We start from the raw sequence: 19,864 nt of genomic DNA, 5'->3' as shown, positions 1-19,864 counted from the left end.
CAGCCTATATGGCCAGATTGTTTTCATGGATGTCCCACCCTTGCAGAGGTTCAGAATATCCAACATACTCAGTATTCACCGCATCATTATTTGGTGAGTTTATTTTATTACTTACTGTTCACAGAGAGGCAGACTATAATTTTTAAAAATACTTTTCTCAGACCAAACATATATGTTTGGTCATAGTTTGTTGCTGCATGCAGTGACCATTCACCAGAGGGTTAGTAGAAGGACCATATTCAGTAGCAGAGAACTTGCAGTGCCTGCAGTATGCCTGGCTTCCAGCAGTGGTCCCTTTTTACAAATGACAGCTTGAGAGAAAGGGACTGAGTGGAGGTCCACTGCTGTTTAGTCACAAAGGTGTCTTTTTAAAATGAATGGCTGTTCAGTTTGTAATTTGTCATGGAACAGGACGACAGCAGCTTATCTGAATAATACTCAGTGTACTGAGTTTAGGCATGAAGACCCAAAAGTGGCCTCTAGGATGCTTATGACTTTTCACATTTGACAAGTTTCCAGCAATGACTAGTGTTTTTCCTGTTCTGAAGCCAGTTTTCAAACATACTCTTGTACTGTCTCCACTGGGTTCTTTAAAATGAATACACACCCTGATTGTTTTATTTTGCTAGCAATACCTAACACATTTCTTCTGACAAGTCTTAAACACAATTTCCTACAATGACAGGCCTTCCTTTGTCACTGTTGTTTTATGACCTCTTACTAGCTTTCTTTCAGGCCTTTATAACATGGTGGGCTATTTTAATTATCAGACTTGATGCAGTCCTCTTTGTGTATCTCTCTCTCTTTTAGTTGTCCTGTGCTTTGTAAGGTGTAGGAAAGCAGTGTCACAGATTGAGAACCTCTGGCATAAAACACATTGCTGAGCCAAGTGATAAGCAGAATTGAAATAGGTTTTTCTCCTTCTGATGGCAGATAATGGATTACCATAAGATTACCATAAGGAGTAGAGATGGGGAGCAAATGGAGCACAAGAGCCCAAAACCAAGAGCTCACCTTTGAACTGTTTCTTGGCCTGTCAGCACTGTATATTGTGGTAGGGACTTCGGTTAAAAAAATGAATTGGAACACAGATTCTGGAGGGGAGAACTAGAGATTTTAATTTTAAAAATGTTTTGGTACAGTATTGCACCCGTAAGTTAGTACTAGAAATGGCTTGACTTGACAGCTTTTTAAAATCAATAAAGTTGCAAAAGTTTTAACTGCTTTATTGGGACATGCTATCAAAATAGGATGAAGCTTCCAATAATATTAGCTTGTGAATACAGTGAATATTTATAGTTCCTCAGTAGTGTTTCATAATACTCATTTTGTGTCATTCTTATTCACCCTAACAGGGGGTATAAACAAGAATTCCTGCAGAAATGTGCTGGAAAGTTAACAGATAGTACTTTAGGGACCACTGTATCAGCAGCTGTGTGTCAGATATGCTGGGAAATGAATGGGCTCAGTGCAGTTCTGTGGAATCCAGCCCATTTAGCTCAAATGGATATAAAACACATACCAGGCAAATAAGCTATTTTAGGCTTTGCATTTGTTCAGATGTCCCCTGAGCTCTGCAAGGCAGTCTTTTTCCTCTAAAAATGAACTTGTTCTTTTACTTTCCAGAATATGATAGTGCTGTCCTTTCTGGAAAAAATGTGTCATATCACCCCATTTTAGAAGACTTAGGGCAAAGTAGCTGGTGCTTATGTGTTGTTGAATATAGAGGGTTGCGTTTACTTGACATGGTAAGCCACCCTGTGGATAAGCTACCTGTGTGGGCTCACCAGGGTTGTCCTTACTTTCCGCAGTCCTCCAGCCAGTATCCATTCCTTCGCAGCAGAACCAGTCTTGTCTCTCCTTCCCTTCTTCAATTGCTACCCGCTTTATTCACCACTTTTATTTTCTTCCCATCCCCCATTTCTGAATCTCAAAACTGCACAGATGGGATTAGGCTCCTGCCCCCCAGCCCTAAAAATGTACATACAAAAATATGTATTAAAAAAACCCACCTGTCCATCTTTTGGAGGGAAGCAAGTATATGCTTAATGGCTCTTTAAAATATTCATTGTCTTGCTTGATTGATGCCCTAGTAAGTTTCAGCTGTTAAAGAGAGCAAAATGCAGTTGGTAACATCGATGGAATTTGACACAGCAAGACTGCTTTTAGGATCATTTGCGCACAGTGGACAAGCTGTAAATTGAAAATCCTTGCCAAAGTTGGAAAAAGTATGTCGACCAAAAGCCTCCCCTTAGCAATCAAATCCTCTGGATTTCAAGTGCTAAACTGTCAGCAAACCTTCCATCTTTCTGACACTTTCCCATATCTCCAGTTATTCCAGAAATTGGATATTAAAACCAGTCCCTTTTTCAGAGAATTTCCTGCTGCAACTACTGTGGGTCCTTGACAGTTCTAAAACAATAACAGCAACAACCCTGAGGAAATAGCTGGATGGGATAGGGTGTAATTCCTATTGGTGCTAGCATCTCATTAGCTCTGCCAGCTACCCCTAATAATTCTGAGGGAAGCCTGAAAAGCTTGTGTTTTTGTTTTAAGTGGGAAATACACATATGGAGGTAAATGGAAGGGGACTGTAACACAAGTTTCCCTTGCATTTACTTCCATCGGTTAACAGACCGCACCTTGCTCCCTTGGACTACTGAAAATTACAAGGACTTCAGGATGCAATACTGCATAGTGGTTAAAGCATTGGATGGGGAACCTGAGAGGTCCTTTTTCTAAGCTGCACTTGGCCATAAAACTCATTGGGTGATTTTGGGCCACTCACTCACTCTAAGCCTAACTCTCCTCATGGGGTTGTTGCTGTGAGGATAAAAATAGACTGGAGGAGAACCATGTAAGCCACCTAGAATACCTCGCAGGAGGAAAAAAGCAGGATGGATATGCAATAATAATCATATTTCTAATGACCAAAAGCACACATTTGCATATCTCAGAAAGACTGACACTCCCCACACACAATTAAACTTGCAAAGACATTTGTGTGCACCTCTGGGGCTGATTTTTTTTTCAAAGATGATGAACCAGTGATGATCACTCTAAAGAGCCACGTGGGCATAAGTGGAGGTGTTGTTCCTGCCAGCAGCACAGGTAAGGTTTCAGAAAAGATCACTTGCCATTTCCCATACCCCACAATGGAATCTGTCTCTAAGATTCACATAGCACAAAAGCCATCAGGGTTATACAAACCCTAGTAAAAACCATGGATTATTTGCCAAAAGTAAGCTATTCTGCAAGAAGCAGATTAGGTTCAGACAATATGCCAACTCACTGTAGCTAGTTAGCTATGATGGTTGCTGTTTTGCATGAATCCAGTCTGTATGTCAGTCATTTCCAGGGAATTGTCACAGTTCAGCACCCACACAAATAGATACCTAACCCATCAATCTGAGAAGTCACCAAGTGAGGCTTGACACTTTTCTGTCTGGAGAACAAACTGGTCTGCCACAAAATGTGGTGGTAGGCTTGTTTGTTTTTTTAAGGATTAGACAAGTTAAAAGAGAGCATTGATGGCGGGAAGACATGTACCTGTAGATCACTAGTTCCTGTGAACAAATACAGAGGCTTACTGTAATCATTGTTCGCAGTCATCTGACCGATTGGTCTGGACAAGATAGATGTTTAGCGATGCTTGAGTTCTGCACAGATAACTTTTGCAGCCTCATCTCCTTTTTAGAAATTTCACTTGCTTAATCTGCCTCTGGATTAAACTAGATAAGAAGCTATCCACACCATTCAAACGGTTTAAGAAAAGTAAATAGATTGAGACCCCGGTACAGAAGGTTTTGAAGGTTTTATTTCTCTACCAGTTCTGATCCAGATCAGGCCCTTACCCAGGTTGTTTGCATTTGAAGGAAAGTTTCCATTTTCACGGTGTAGGGATCCTTCTTGTGTCACAGTGGTGGTCGAGGCCAAAGGAATCTCCCTCCTTTAACTCCCTTGCCATAGCTTTTGGCCCCCAGCACCTGCTATTTACTTAAAAAAAACCTGTCGTACAAGTGCTGATGGTGTGAATAGCCTCACTTCTGGTCTGGCCCCATGTTGCATGCATTTTGTGTATGTAAATGTGTGTGCATGTATTGTAAAGTGAATAGGACTGTCAACCTAGGGCTACTTTTCATTGAACTGACTGATAAAGCATTGAAGCTCAGTATTTTATCAGTTTATTAGCTTAATCAATGTCTAAACTTTTAATTAGCTATGAACCGCCTCCCATTATTTAATCAGGTAGATGGATAAATGGCTAGATATAAATATATAAGAACATGCAGAACTGCAGATGGCCAGTGTTGACCTAAGAGGCATTTTGTCTTCCCTTTCACCCAAGTAGAAGTTATTCTTTTATTACATATGCATCATCTAAAAACAGAGAAATTATTATTCTTTCTTCAGAACCATTGTTTGTATCCAGATTCCTACAAATCTAATAGCTCAATCAATTGACTAAAAAACTGAATCGACTAAAATTGAAATACGAACCACCAGCTAGGTAGATAAGCCTTCCCCTGATGATTAGCAAATAAATGAGCATAATACTTCTAAAATTGCTGTGATGGTTTGGACACATTTCAGAAAGTTCTCTCTTATGTACAGATTTTTTATTGCCCACTCTTTGTGGCTCTCAGAAAAACTGGGCTGGGTGATGGTGTGTGTGTTTCTTAATTCATTTGCAAGCTGTTTCTGTTCTATCATCACTTCATAGAAGTGGGAGTACTGTAGCTCAAGGCAAATAGCCAATAGTAGAGTTTTTCATTTGATTAATGTAAGGGTTTATTAGCCTGCTCTGCTTATTTTTTTTTAATCTAAAGACAATAGTAAAGTTTTCCTGTACAAAAGCAAAACACATGCAAAATTAACACCCTGTTTTCTGTTTGTCCAGTCTACTGTTGGAATGTTAATTATAACTTTTCCCTAAGTGCAGAAGCTTTGAAGGCATCTGCACAAGCCCTTTTTAAGCCTCTGATGTCATTCAGGATCTGACTTCTAATATGAAAAACAGATTTTATTTGCGTTTAAATCTTCAAAAACAGTAGGGAGTATTCCACCCTCCTCTTTGCAGGGATCAAAAGAACCAAAAAAAGAGGCTGTATTCTCATCTTAATTTTAAGCTTTGGCGTTCAGGTTATATTGCAGATCGTAAGACTCTTTGTACATCATACAGTATGTGGGAATGCAAAACCTTCTGTTCTTGAGCACAGCTATTTGTAAAATATGTTGGTAACTGTCTCTTTATGTTTGCCTTTGTCCACAGACCCAAGGCAGTATGCATGGTTACTCTGTGTGTGCGTGTGTGTGTGCACGCGCGCACGCCTCCCCCATTATTTCTGCTACAATTTTTGTTGTGTCATCTATTTGAATGGTTTCTTCAGTTAGGAAGGAACACTGAGAGTTCCTTGCAGCCGAGGAGTGTATACTCTAAAGTGGGCAGTGGCCATGTAATCACCTGGACAGTGGAACAAGGGAAGAAAAGGACAAAGGCAGACGAATGTCAATTCACAGAGGGCAGGTCTGCATGTCACAACAAGCCAACATGTCTTAATTTACAATCTGGGTTGTTTTAAGGTTTAATAACCATGCCAACAACTCACTGAAAGGGTTCAAACAGCACAACAAGCTTCACAGTGCCACCCCTACCCTCCCATACCTTGCATTAAAAAAAAAAGGCCAGCACATAACAACCCCCATGGGTAAAGTAACCCGCAGTGGCTTATCTTGATGTGCAAGCAAACCCATAGTTTGCTTAGAGATGGGGAAAAGCTTGTTTGTTGGTTTGCTTTTTGAAATAAATGTTAAAAGTAATGGCAACAACAAAAAACATGTACATAATAATGTAGCATGATCACTAGAGAAACAGAGATCCAGTCGTCATAATTCTTAGCCTATCACCAATGTGTTTGTGGGCTGTCTACAGTAAGCAGCCTGAGCAGGAGCTCCATTTCTAAGGAAAGAATGAACACACAGGTTACACAGCACACAGAAGGAGTGGGTGGGTGGGTTAGTTGGGAAAAATCCAGGCAAACATACTTAGTTGGAATTTGATTTTAAAAATTGGAGCGTTTAAGAGAGCAATCCAGATTTGCAGGATTGACTTACAGATGTGCATGGTAAAGAGGAGGGGTTTTATGTGTGGCTTCAGATGCTGCATAATGCAGGGAAAAAACTAAACTGTAACTAAGAAGTTGGGAGACCCTTAAGAAGCGTAGCAAAAATTCCTTCAAAGGATTTATAAAACTCTGCTGGTAGCCCATCCGGGCCAGGAGTTTTGTCATTCTTTTGTCGTTTAATTGCCTCTATTACTTCTGTGATTGTTACTTCTTGATTCAATACTTTTTGGTATTTCTCCGGTAACTTTGGCAGGTCTCTCTTTCAGATACATTCTTTTACTTTCTCAGTTGAAATCTCATCATTCTTGTATAGCTTTGCAAAGAAATCTTCTGCTATTTTCTTGATATGTACTGGATTTGTACTTGCAGTCGTCCTTCTCCATCCTTCAATTTACTTATCAGTCTCTTCTCTCGTTCTTTCTTTACTTTATAGTCTCCTTTACTTTAACCATATCCCTGGTTTATTAACATTTTCAAAGAAGTTCTGTTTGGTCAATTTCATTTGCTTAGTGAGTTCATTTGTGTCCAGGAGGTTCAGTTTATGTTTTAGAATATTCATTTGTACCTTAAGGGGTTTTTTTGGATGGATCTTCTTGTAATTCTTGTTCACATTTTGTCAGTTCCTCTACTATTTTAGCTCGTTCTTGTTTTTTCCTTTTGTTTATTTTTGCTGAGTTGTACTAAAGATGGTTGTGTTTCATAATGACAGCCTTTTTTATCATAGTAGCACTCAGACATGAGGACTCGGAGTCCACCATCCTCATGAGCAGTACCAAAGTTAGGGGGAAAGATGGAAGACAGTGGGGTAGATCATGGCTCCCTTTTCTGTTCCCCTTTTCTTTTTACAGGCGTTTGTCGTGGTTTCCATTGTCAGGTATAAGAGAAGCTGCTGGCCTTCTCTTTAGGGACAGCTGTTGGCCTTCTCCTGATTCTAAACATCTGTTCCATAGTGAAACTAATAATTATGTTGTCCTCTGAACATCCAAACCCAGAGGGAGGTGCCAAGTGAATAAACTGGTATAGTGCATGTTCTGTTCCAAGGAATATTAGTAATCACTTCAAAAGCAAACTCCAGTACCTCACCCACTGCGGTTGCTTCAGAGAGTTACTCAGAAAGCTTGATTTGCATTTCTTCAGCCATTGAGTACAGCACAGCACTCTTGAGGGTGGCAGGACATACACTGTCACTGGATTTTCTTGAGCACAATAGGAAGGGAAGTTTGTGCAGCAAGTTATTAATGACAGAATTTGGGGTGATAAAAGTGCGAAGCTTTATGCATGCTGAAAAGTACCATGGGAAGGCTCAGGAGTTCTATTCAACCATAGAAAAACATTGAAATAAAGTGAAAACTGATAGCCATGTAAAGGCGGTATAAGGAATGTGTTGCCATTTGTGACAGGTGTGTTCATCTTTTTTGTAGCTGCATCCTCAGTAGCTAACAGAATTGTGTGAGAGAGAAAAGATGAAGCTTCTTGAGTAACGAACATCCCCCAATCTTAGTAAGGCTTTTATATAGATATTCCACTCTAGAGTAGCTATGAGTTGAATTGGAGATCAGTTCTGAATGTTTTGTCTCATGACATCTGTTTCCAGAAGTGTGAACTATCTTTTCATATGCTTTCTGTTCCATGGGTTTTTGACATGTCATATCATACTAATGTCATTTGAGGCATTAGGGTTAGTAAAAATATCTGCTAGTAAGGATGTGAATATAGCCAGATATCGATGCCCAGATTTGAGGATAGCTTACATTTCAAGCAAACTTATTTTATTTTTCTATGTACGTACATATTTTGGTGTTTGCATTGAAATTCATTGCATAAATACTATTACAGTATTACTAATATTTGAAGTCATGCTTATTACAAAATAATTCAAAAACTGTGGTCACAAACAAGGAATTTAACCATATTTTCACCCATACAGAATTGTGTTTTTCTAAGGGTTGTAGTTTATATTTCAGTGAATTTTAGAAGATGCTTGAGAGGTGACATGGTCACGCTTTTTACAATTTTATTTAAGTCTTTTAGGCTACAGTCCAACATTTCTGGGAGCAAGCCCATTGGGCCCTGTATAACTTGATTCCAAGTCAACTTACAAGATATTTATAAACAGTACAAACTACCATAGACGTTTCTGTAACATGATTTTGACAACTGATAGTCTGTCTAGAGGCCTTAACTTAGAACTGAGCCTGTCTCTAGCTCTGCTTGGTTTGCCTATGATCTGATATTCACCATTGTGTTCTTTGTTTTGATAGACTGCAAAGTTCATTTTGTACATTTGGTTTCTAAACTTATGTTTTGAAATGATTGTGAAATCTGGTATGGTTTAGAGAGTGTTAGATGTGTGTACCCAAATCACCAGGGATGCACTTTTTATGTTCACGCCATGAATTGTGGATGACAGCTTCATCCTTCCAATGTAAGCCTGTACAGTGGAAGCTGTAATCATGTGGTCAGAGGCTTGTCTGGGAATAGAACAAGGCAAGAAATTCAGTATATTCAAGAGAATGGAAACAGCAAACGGACAATACACTTGAGGTTCTCACTAACCTGTTAAACTTTAAACACTGTGGTCCCGTCATACCTTAGAAGCCATTAGCACTTTGTGTGATCTCTCCAGTCAACTTGGAGCTCAGCCTAGTCCAGCGGTTTAAAATGCTTTTTAAGAAAGAGTGGATAATGTACTGGGTAATGCTGGTCTTTGACAGCAGGAACTTGGGTTCAAATCCCATTCAGACATGAAGTTCAGAGTTGGACATTTTCTTCCCTCAGTCTAAACTACATCTGATGTGAGGTAAATGGAGTGGCTCTCAGAAGAATTGCAATATAAAGAGAGTCAAATGAAAATTAAATGTTTCTCTCGAAAATGTTATTGACAATTTTAAAAATAGTTAAAACCTGAAGGCAATACAATTGTTTACATTGCATACAGGTTAAGTCATCAAATACAACAAATGCATATGGAATTTATATGCTAATATATTACATAAATATAAAGAAATATATATATCCACACATTGGTGTCATCCCACCTATTCAAAGACTGAAAGAGTCAATCTTATCTACTGCATAATTGGGGATGGCCATTTATCTTTCAATGTTGTAATGTCAGTCATTTAGCTGTCATAAGGGTTCAGTATACCATTTATATTGACCTTGTATTAGATTCCAGTAAGTGGGTAAACAGTAAAGTGAAATTTGTGACTATTAAAATGCTTTCCAACAGTACATTAATCCATATTATAACCTATTCCCAGAAAGAGGCAGCTGCTTGGCACTGCCAAGCATACAGGTGAAGAAAAGATTAACAGTATCACACCTGACTTACTTATTTAGTTAGCTTTTAGCTTTACATCCTGCCAGTAATAAATAAAGTGGGTTACATCATTCTCTTCCTCCTGCTCCCCATGTTATCCCTACAACAACAATCCTGTGAGGTAGGCTGGGGTGAGAGAATGTGGCTGGCCCGAAGTAACCCAAGTGAGCTCCATGGTTGAACTAAAATTAAAAAGGTGGTTTTCTATGAGAAGCAGCTCCTGCAAAAAACATTCCTAAATAAGATTAATCAAGTTAATTAATTAATTAATCTTATTGATGTTAGAACTGCTTAGATGTAAATACACAAGTCTGGTAAAAGATCTTTGGGTCTTGGATATAATGCCTGTGCTGTGCCCGCCTGCAGTGCATGGCTGACTCCCGCAACCGTCAGACCTTCTTTCTGCCTCTCTGTTCCAGGTAAAGAGCAGTCGTCGCTGGAATTGATGAACGTGCTGCCAATGCCTGGTCCGCCACAGCCCACTTTCACTAAAGAGTCCGGCTCCTCCAAGCACAGTGAGCACCATCACCATCACCATCATGAACATAAGAAGAAGAAGAAGAAGCACAAGCATAAGCACAAGCACAAGCACAAGCATGACAGCAAGGAAAAAGAGAAGGAGCCTTTCACTTTCTCTAACAGCCCTGCCAGTGGACGATCCATTCGCTCGCCATCGCTGTCAGACTGAAGCAAACGGCAGCCAGGTTCATAGAGCAGAAGGCAGGGAGCCTGTTTTCCCTTCTTTAAAGCAAAATGCAAGTCCCTGCAGGGGTTTGCATCCTATGTCGAAATCTAAATTCCAAGTTTTTCTGCTGGCCAGCTGCATTGGCCAGATTCAAGGGATGGGAAGAGAAATTGGTTCAGAGACAACTTCTGTGACAGTATTCTCCATCCATCTTCCTTACATTTTTTTCTTTCAGAGAGGCAACTAGTGTGTGTGTGAGTGTGTGTGTGTGTGTGTGTGAGAGAGAGAGAGAATGATCCAAAGCCCAACAGGGTCTTTGTGTGTCCTGCCAGAATGAATTACATTTTAAACTTTTGAAGGCTGTCATGAGGTGGGTCTTCAGCAGAAGCAGTCTGCCAAACCTCCTGGAAAAGCTGCCATTCCTGCATCGTGTTGGATAATGTAGACTTCTTGAGGCCTTTGTACATCTCTTTAACCATTGTAGGTGTCGCACACTTTTAAAAAATAACCTAGGATGGTTGTATATCCAAAGTAATGCATATTTTTATTTTAAGATGATGATTTTTTAAAACAGTTGAGCATAACCTGTTTGAGTAGAACTGCATTTGGCAATTGTCTCTGTAACGTTTTTTCTTAGCAGGAAAAAAAAAAAAATACCTTGTGCTCCATTCTCTGTAATCAGCCTTATAGCTGTATAATGAAGTTTGAGCCAAAAACAAACCCTCAAAAACTGGCAATGGAAACTGTTCCATAAAATGTCACTTAACCTTTAAAATCCTCTACTTGTAAGGAAAAAGCCATTGCAAATATTTAAAGTCTCCTGGTTTCTAATAAATTTGTTTGGAAACTCTCTAACAGGATCCTTCTCAGTGTGCAGTAAGTAAACTCAAACATGAAGCTGTGACTTAGTTCATTTATTAAATAAGGTAATAAAATTCAAGCGGCATTCTGTTGAAGAACTTGATAAAAGTGAAAATAGGACTGCTTTTTAACACTTCTGTTTCATTTAATGGAATGATTAGTGCTTTTCTTCTCCCACCACCCCATCCCTGATTTTATAGAACATTTTTACGTGCTTCAACAATCTGGTTTAGAGCTTTTCTTGTAAATTCATAAAGTGGGTGAAAACTTTTTTAAAGAAATTGGTATGCATATATATGTAAGTTTATTGACAGTGGAAGGAATAATGCTGACCCATGAAAAGACAAAAGACCCAAGAAAAAAATTAAAACAAGTAATTCATTAATAAACACTTTTATACAACGTGCTGTTCAGTGTTTTACCGTCTTACTATGTATAATTATTGGTGTAAAATTGTGAGCTGGTGAGGAAATGAAGTGTGCAAGCTTGGGTCTCATGTCTCTGGCTAATGCTATATTACATAAAAAGTGTGGTTTGGCTCCTATTCCAACCTGTGGGAGGCAGATTATAATAAGTGTCCTGCCGAAGTTCAGTAATGTTATTGCTGGGTTTGAAGTCTTCCGTGGCTTGGTATTTCTCCAGAGTTATCTTCATGCAAGAGTTTTTTTCCCCTTTGCTTTAATAAGAATTATTTTGCTTGAGGAGCATGCAGTCTGCATAATTACAAATCAGAAGCAGTACTGTGGGATTTCTCCAAATTGGCAAGGAAAGCTGGTGAACTGTAGAGAATGCTGTATACATTCTAACCACTGAAAACTGCAACAGTTTACCCTAACCCAGCAGTCCATAGTGTCCTGCAAGCCACTGCATGGCCCTTTTTTCATTCATTCATTCATTACCTTTTTTAAAAATCTAAAACAGCCTTCATTCAGGTGGGTACAGAGACATTCAAATTAATAATGGCAAATAGAATTGACTAAAAGCAACAGTAGTAACCAGCATGCTGGCAATAAGGAGGTTCAAAAATGATGAAATAGAGAAGAGGGAAACATTTTTCATGCCCAGACAAAAATGTTGTGTAGTCCTGCTTTCAGTGTTCCTGTAATATCAATACCAGTTGAACCACCTTGGTAAGGACATTCTGAGTTGCTGGTCATAAAATTATAACCCTGCCTCTCCTCATATGGTGAGTTTGGAAAGAAAATTAGTTGTAGGAGATGCTTTGTTGGTGTCCCTCAAACATAACTGCAGGTGCTTTCTGATTTTAATTTTGTTTGCTTCAGAAGAACCATCCTTCACACATTTCCCAAAACACTCTGAATTAGCCTGAATGTACAAAGCTGAGTGCACTAACAAGCCACTATGCATCCCTTCATACTCGGTGAAGTTTGATGAGGAAGTTTGGGGGCATTTAGAGGAGGGTGCATCCCCGTCCTTTTATTCCTATGCAGTTAGTGTAGCATGGGAGATGCTGGGAGGGGAACCCAAGAAGTCCAGGAGCTGCTCCTCACTTGGCCATGAAACTCACTGGATAACTTCTCAGCCTAACCTACCTCACAGGATCAATGTGAGGATTAAACGGAACCAAGAGTGACTGAGCAAGCCACCTGGGTTTCCTCAGAAAAGGAAAAGATGGGATATAAATGCCATGTGATCATTGTAGCAGTGTTCTCAGTGTGATGCTAGAAATGATTTACTTACCGCAATTATGCCATCTGGGGCTCGCTCAGATGCAAGAGAGGGCAGGAGGCATTTGGATGTGTTCTCAAACTGCGTGTGACCCTGGGCTGCCCGCTCAGCCCGAGGGAGAAATGCCTTTTTCAGGGTTTCATCATACGCTTTAAGCGACTTCATATGCATTCCTGATTAAATGGAGATTCCCTACATACAACTCCAAGAAGTCCTGGTTGCTTTGATGATGTAACAAAGAGTCCAGCTATCACAATTCTGAGAGCCGAGGGGCTGAATGATAGTCTGATAGTCTATCTGCCTTTGAATCTTGCCTCTAGCATGACCCATGAGAGCGACAAATAGCTGGTTATTTAATGTATTCCTGCTTTTGTTCCTACAAGGGCGAGGAGCTTCTGCCATTTATTTCATTTCTACACTGCCCCACATCCAAAGTTACCAGGACAACTTGACCAGCCTGTTATACATCTTGACTTGGCTACGTGCAGTAAAATCATCAGGCCAGTCCCATGTTCTGCCCTCATCCTTGCATTGTAAACATCACAATACCAGTTTGTCCTTACGTGTTTATTACTGAGATGCAACATAGAAAGGGCCTTGAATCTCTCCCATTACTGAAGGAAGATTTCATCCATGGGAAACATCTGGCCCAAGGGCCTAAAAAAGCTCCCAAGGCTCATCCATCTGGCCCAGTATTTGCCTGCCTTGGTTCCTCACCCCACTGTCCTCCCAAGAAAGCAGCCCTCATCTCAGTGAAGCACTGAGAAATGGAGCTATTGTCAGCTGCTCAGGACACACAGATCAGCTGCTGATCGGAGACAAGGGAGGCTTTTTGTGGGACTAGGGGAAGAAGTTTCTGAGTGATTTCTTGTCCCACAGAGGCATGCTTTGCTTGCTTTTCAGTAGACACGCTTTCCCCCTATAAATTGATAACAATGGAATTAGAGGTTGGTTCACCTGTTTACCTAACAAAAGCACTAAAAGGCTTCTGTATGACATTTGTTGTTTCTTTCCATATGGTCTGGAATCAATTTCTTTTAGGAGTTTGCACTTGCAAGTGTTGTGTGCAGCAGTGGTGAAGACGATAGAGAAAAGAAAAGAAGTGTTCTTATTCTGCCAAAAACATATTAGCTAAGAAACTCAAAGAACAAGTTGTTGTTTGGATTTTTAAAAAAAATCTGCCTAGAATGGACAAATAACTCCATAATAACTTCTGTTTCCACTACATCCCCTGACCCTTCACTTCTTGATTTAATTCATAGGTGAACAGTCAGATGTAGTAGGAAATGGTTTTATCCAACTTCACTAACCACTGGGCATTTTATTCATGTATGTATTTATTTTGATTGGAACTCCATTTACTCCAAAGTAATTTAATGGCGCACAACCCATCATGCTAGATGGAGTGGGTTAAAAGTTTGCTTCCTGGCTTAATCAGTTCCAAAACAAGGAAACACATAGATCCTGATGTTTGGAAATATTCTCCCCAATCCCTCTCAAATAGAATATAGAACCTCTGTTCATTAATGCACTGAAGCTTTGCTTTCTGCCTAACTCCTCTGCACAAAATTGATCAACTACATTTATATTTGTTAGTGTTGTTTATTTTCTTTCAGTAAAGTGAAAAGCAGGCTTTGATCATTGAGCTGCACTAATAGTGTATATGCTTGTAAATCTTGCACAAATTCTGATGCTACTGCTTTTGAAAATTCTCTATTCCTGTCAAACTGTTCGGCCTACTGCCAAAATCCATCTAGACTGCATGATGGTTTCATCTGAGAAATGGGTATGTAGCAGATTCTTTAAAGCTCGGCTCTGGAATATTTTCAGGTCGTCTGCTGGAGGAACACCATCTACCTATTGTAAAACTGACAAGTAAGGTTGCAGGCCCCCCTGGAAGGGAGAAGAGGGTAGAAAAATGCAGATCTACTCAGAATGTTTTCCTATCGAATACAATACAGCTTATTTCCCAGACTGTATATATGCAAACCTATTTGCTTTCATTTGTGTGTGAATGTGTGTCTCCATTGTTTAGTGTGTGTGTGTGGGGGGGGGGTAATGTTTTATTGTACATTATTGATAATGTGAAGCTATTTCTGCTGCTTGAGGAAATTTTTCCTCAAGCTATTGGTGCTGATTGGCCTTTCTCCCCACCCCTAGCCCTTTTGTGCTGGTTAATGGAGGTTGTAGTCCAGAACATGTGCGAGTCCTTTAAAAAAATCTGCTTGGGTTGGCTGTGATGATATTTCTTTTCCTTTTAAGACATCTGTTTGTGGTTGCTTGTGGGGTGGGTGGCTTTGTGATGCAATCAGAACTTGTGGCCATGCGTGCTGAGTATTCCAATCCTTTTGGCTTCAAAATAGGCATTTATAAGATGGGTTTATTTTTGATACTTCATGTACCTTTGCTTTGGCTTCTGAAGAAGTTTGGAAAGAATGATCCTTGTGTAGAGAGGTATTTGTTTAGATGCCCAGAAGCCACTGGGCATTCTTAACAGCATTTTGGATGCATTTGTGTGTGCCTCTGGAGGCATCATTATCCTTATCCACAGTCTATCTGGGTGTCCCTTTTTGCAGTGGGTTGTTGCTACTTTTCTGTGTGGCTCTCAGACTAACATCTTTTTATTTTTATTTATTAAAACATTTTTATGCCGCCCCATTTGCCGAAGCCTCGGGGCGGCTTACAACAATAAATAAAACCAATAAGTTAAAATATACATATAAAATAATCATAATAATTTAAAACACACATTATAAAATAAGCCGCCCTGGCCAGATAAAATTCAGTGGTATTAACATTTAAAATGTTGCTTAAATAAAAGTCTTTACCTGGTGCCGAAAAACAACGACGGCGCCAGGCGGACCTCTCTGGGGAGCGCATTCCATAGATTGGGCGCCACCGCAGAGAAAGCCCTCCTCCGAGTAGCCACCCTCCTAATTTCTCTCACGGAGGGCTCCCGGAGAAGGGCCTCTCCCGCCGATCTCAGGGGGCGACTGGGCATATGTGGCTGTAAGCGCTCCTTCAGGTAACCAGGACCCAAGCCGTTTAGGGCTTTATAGGTCATTACCTATAATGGTTACTTGGTTACTATCCTGAGTTTGTGCAGCTATGTGGATTCTTTCCCACTGTTTTGCGCTGCAGTAGTGCGGATGTTTGTGTCAAGATGTGAATTTTGGATGCTGTGAAATAGCTTGTTGCTGGTAGAACCAGGATAATATGGTTTCAAGGGAAAGTTTTCTACTGCAGTTCTATGGGTTAGCCCATTGCCTCCTGGAATCCCTTCTCATGAGCCCGACCCTTCCTTTCTTGCCCTAGCTTCCGAAACACAAGGCATCTTCCCTGGCACTTCACAGCTAATAAGACAGTGCAACACTAAGAGCACTCTAGCCAGCTGAATGATAACCCTCTGCTCATGTAAAGAGTGTTGAGCCCTTAACTGGAATCCTCAATCCTTCATTTTCAGGAATGCTGCAGGCTTCATCCACAGGGTGGCAAGCACCTCAATTCAGTGCAAGCCCTCTAACTGGGAAGCCTCATCATGGGTTCAGGGGCCAGGAAAGGCAATGGGTCTCCCGAGGTCTTCTGCCATCTCTTTCAAAACATCTCTGCGCTCACCATCAGCCTGGGAAACTGCAGGCAGTGACCTTGATAGAACTTCAAAGACACCTGTCCACCTTTGATCCTCCTGCCCTCCCATCACCTTCCTCAGAATCTGATAACATGGCCCTTGGAAAGTCAAGGAAGAGTGAGTGCCTGGCCCACTCAGTACACCCCTTGACCCAGCCTCCCGTGAGATTGGCCCTTCCTCTCACGATTCATCCTCTACCCCAGGCTTGTCCGCTGATCTTTTAAGTACCGAGCATTGCACCTGGTGCGGGGAAGCCTGCAGTATTAACCCAAAGGCTTAATGAATGATGAATTTATTTGTTGCAGGACGAGTGATTGTGTCCTTTTGGTTCCTCTGCCAAATGAAGTAGAGCATGCTTATGGGTATTTCAACAACATAATGAGGACATGTTTCGACTATGATTCACGCTGGAAGATCAGCTATGGCATCGTTCCATAACTCAGCAAGGATACACATTGACTGTGTTAGTCATACTCTTTCCATTATTTTAGACAACCAGCTTGTTCTTGTATTATTTTCTAAAAATCTTTTGTTTCCTCCTGCTGCTCTTCTTCCTTGTGTGATATATTTGACAGGCAGAAGAATTTTATGTGAATGTGTATTCATTTTGAAAGGGCAAGTTTAAACACTAGGAAAAGACAATGATGCTCTTCTATGAAGATGCCCAGAACAATTAACTGCAAGCATCATCTTGAAGGTCACTTCTTGCACTTGTTCAGTTTTTACAAATGACAACTGATGTATTCTCAGATCTATAGAAGGATCCTTAATAAACAACTTGACTTTAAGTTTGAGAAGGCAAATATCAAAGTACAAGACAGATGTGTCGAGCATTTTAAATGTACCTTTTCTTATATTTGCATATCTGCTGAAATCTTCACTTTTATGCAGCTATCAAATGCAAACAAGTCTTGTCTTTCTTTCATCTGATCAATCCAAGATACTTATCTTAGTAGAAGGGTATTGCTCAGTGTGGAAGGTCCTTGGTTTGGTCTGTGGCTTCTCTTAAAAAGAAGTAAGGGGTGATAGCAAAAACAAGCAATGGTGTTTTGGGGAGCGGTCGTAGTTGACTTGTAGAGTCCATAATTGTTAGGGCTCACCTTCAATGAGGCTGGTAGATCTTGGCCAAAGCATTGTCCTGCCTCAGGTCAAAGACAAGGTGCAACATGGTCAAGTATCTTGCTTTGCGGAGAACAATCTACCTGATGTGAAGGTGCCCTTTATTTCAGAGATGGACTGAAGATAGTTCTCCAGATTTTAGACTCCAAAAAGCCTCACCTCCTAACAAGAGCGTCCATGCTCCGAGATGCTCAAGCAGGCAATTCTGGTCCCCATCCTTCAGTTTTCCAGTGCTGTTTTCCAACATTCTGTCACTGAACTGCTGATGTACAATGCTCATAGGACTGGTTTTGCAGGGAGCAGGAAAGATTCCCCCCTAATTCTTTATTTAAAAGGGTTTGTTGTTCTTCTGCAAACCTAAGGTTTCCTCAGACATCCTGATATCTCTCTCATGTTCCTAAGCAGCCCCATTTTGGCGACATTCCTATTGACACCCATCAGTTGAATTCTTTCTTTCTTTCTTTACCGATTTATTTAAAACATTTAAATGCCGCCCCCATCGCAACAGAGCCTCGGGGCGGCTCACAAAGAATACATAAAAACATACATAAATAATAATTTTAATAACAATTTTAATAACAATTTTTAATAACAATTAAAAAACATTTAAAAACCCCCGGTGCATTCTCTGCTAAAAATTTTAAAATCCTAATTAATTCAATAATTTAACAATTAAAATAAGTTTTAAATGAAAAGGTCTTAGCCTGGCTACTCATGGTGAGTAGTATTTTCCATGTAAGAAGAATCATAACATATGAGGCAGCCCTAAAAGTGTGCAGTCTGGCACATTTTCCCACAAGAGTTTTATAGAATACATGCCTATATTTGGTCTAGGCCTGGTGTATTTTTTAAAATGTCCTTACAGTGTACTTGACCAAGAAGCAATTATTATTATTATTATTATTACAACATTACATTTCTATTAAGTCACCCATCCAGATTTCAACCAGCCCCAATCTGCTTAGCTTCCAAGATTAGGCAGGATCAGGCACTTCAGGCTATACAGATGCAATCTACATGAGGCACTTTTATTAGTATGGTTATGCCTGACTCACTGGCATGTCAGAGGATGCTCAATTCAACCCACCCACCTTGTGCTATTTTTGCCAATATTCCCTGATCTGTTATATCGGAGGCAGGTAATAACCTTTTTATTTGCCCAGCAGTCTAACTTTTGAACTTTGTTTTTATATTTCCATTTTATTCTGTACCACTGCTATGCTTCTGTGCTGAATAATAGCAATTCCAATTGCTATTATGGTTTGTTCTTTTAGATTAATGTGCGTTTAACTTTTGTTAAATTTTAATTTTCGTTAACTGCCTGGAGAGCCTTGGCTTTTCAGCAGTATCAAAATAAATAAATAGATAATCATGGATTGTTTCATATGTCACAGTTTTCTTCTGATATATATCAGGGTGTGCTAAACTTCCAGTATTGTTCTGGGGCCAAGAAGAGAGATCTCACTCGGTTGGTGCACTGCAATGGCAGGGAGAAGAAAGTGTCTTGTCAGGGTATCAGCTTAATGGAACCACTCATAGAGTCATGGAAACATAGAGGAGTAGAGCTGGAAAGGGCCCCTAAGCCCCTTGAGTCCAACCCCCAGGACTCCAGTTCAAGCATCAATGGCTGTCCAATGTGGCAGAACCCAGCACCTTCCTGGTTCCAGTTGCTCTCCTGCCTCCCTTGCTTCCCACCCACGGCAAGTCTCCCTTTCTCTGGCTTGCAATTGCCCCTCCTTCGAAAAATAATGTTTTGTGTTTTTCCCCCAGCTTCCCGGATTGTCTCCTTTGTTCTCTTGCCCAACAAGCTGCTGGCTGATATGCTTGCCTACTCAGAAGTAGATCAGGTAATCTTCAATGGCTTTGTTCGCAATGAAATCACGGAGGCTTCAGTGCAGTTGACTGGTGGGAAAGTCCGTATAGGAAGGAGCGGCACTGAACTGGGGTGCTGCTGGTCTCACTGGATTCAGCCCTTCTCCTTCTTCATGATTTTTTGCTGGGGGACAGGAAGAACTGCCCATTCTGTTTCCTCAAAACAAATCTGCTCCCTAAAATGGTCCATTTTTAGCTAATGGACCTAAAAAACAAATGAGCACAAAAGGAAAGTAATCCAAAAAGGCCATTTCCTGGCACATCCCCCCTTTCCAACTCTAGCTTCTCCCACAATTGAATTTGTGTGTGACACACTTTCAGTCACCCCGGGATTCATTAGCATGTGCCCCAGTTGTGATAAATGCATATTGCATAAACACTGGGACTGTGCTAAAGGAAAACAGCTCCACCGTAAAATTTCTCTCCATAGTTGTTTTTCCTTTCTTTGTTTTGTGAACAGGATCAACATCAAAATAAACAAAACAGACATTTAAAAATGGCTCTAGCAGTGTGTTGTGTCATTCACTTTAAAATTATACACAGAAGCAACAGCATTTTAGTTC

General features: G+C 40.3%; 1 protein-coding gene across 1 annotated transcript in view; it reads left to right on the top strand.

Moving 5' to 3' along the window:
• TAF2 (TATA-box binding protein associated factor 2) overlaps positions 1-11,395 on the top strand; it is a 61,990-nt gene extending 50,595 nt beyond the window's left edge. The window contains exon 26 of the mRNA XM_044421815.1: positions 9,867-11,395. Coding sequence (XP_044277750.1) covers positions 9,867-10,135 — 269 coding nt within the window. The 3' untranslated portion in view covers positions 10,136-11,395. The remainder of the gene's footprint in view (positions 1-9,866) is intronic.
• The last annotated feature ends 8,469 nt before the right edge of the window (positions 11,396-19,864 follow it).

This window comes from Varanus komodoensis, unplaced genomic scaffold, assembly GCF_004798865.1.
Source record: "Varanus komodoensis strain SLA01 unplaced genomic scaffold, ASM479886v1 scaffold12, whole genome shotgun sequence".
Classification (NCBI taxonomy): Eukaryota; Metazoa; Chordata; class Lepidosauria; order Squamata; family Varanidae; genus Varanus; species Varanus komodoensis.
The sequence above is the reverse complement of the archived record's forward strand: the minus strand, read 5'-3'. Positions and strand labels throughout refer to the sequence as shown.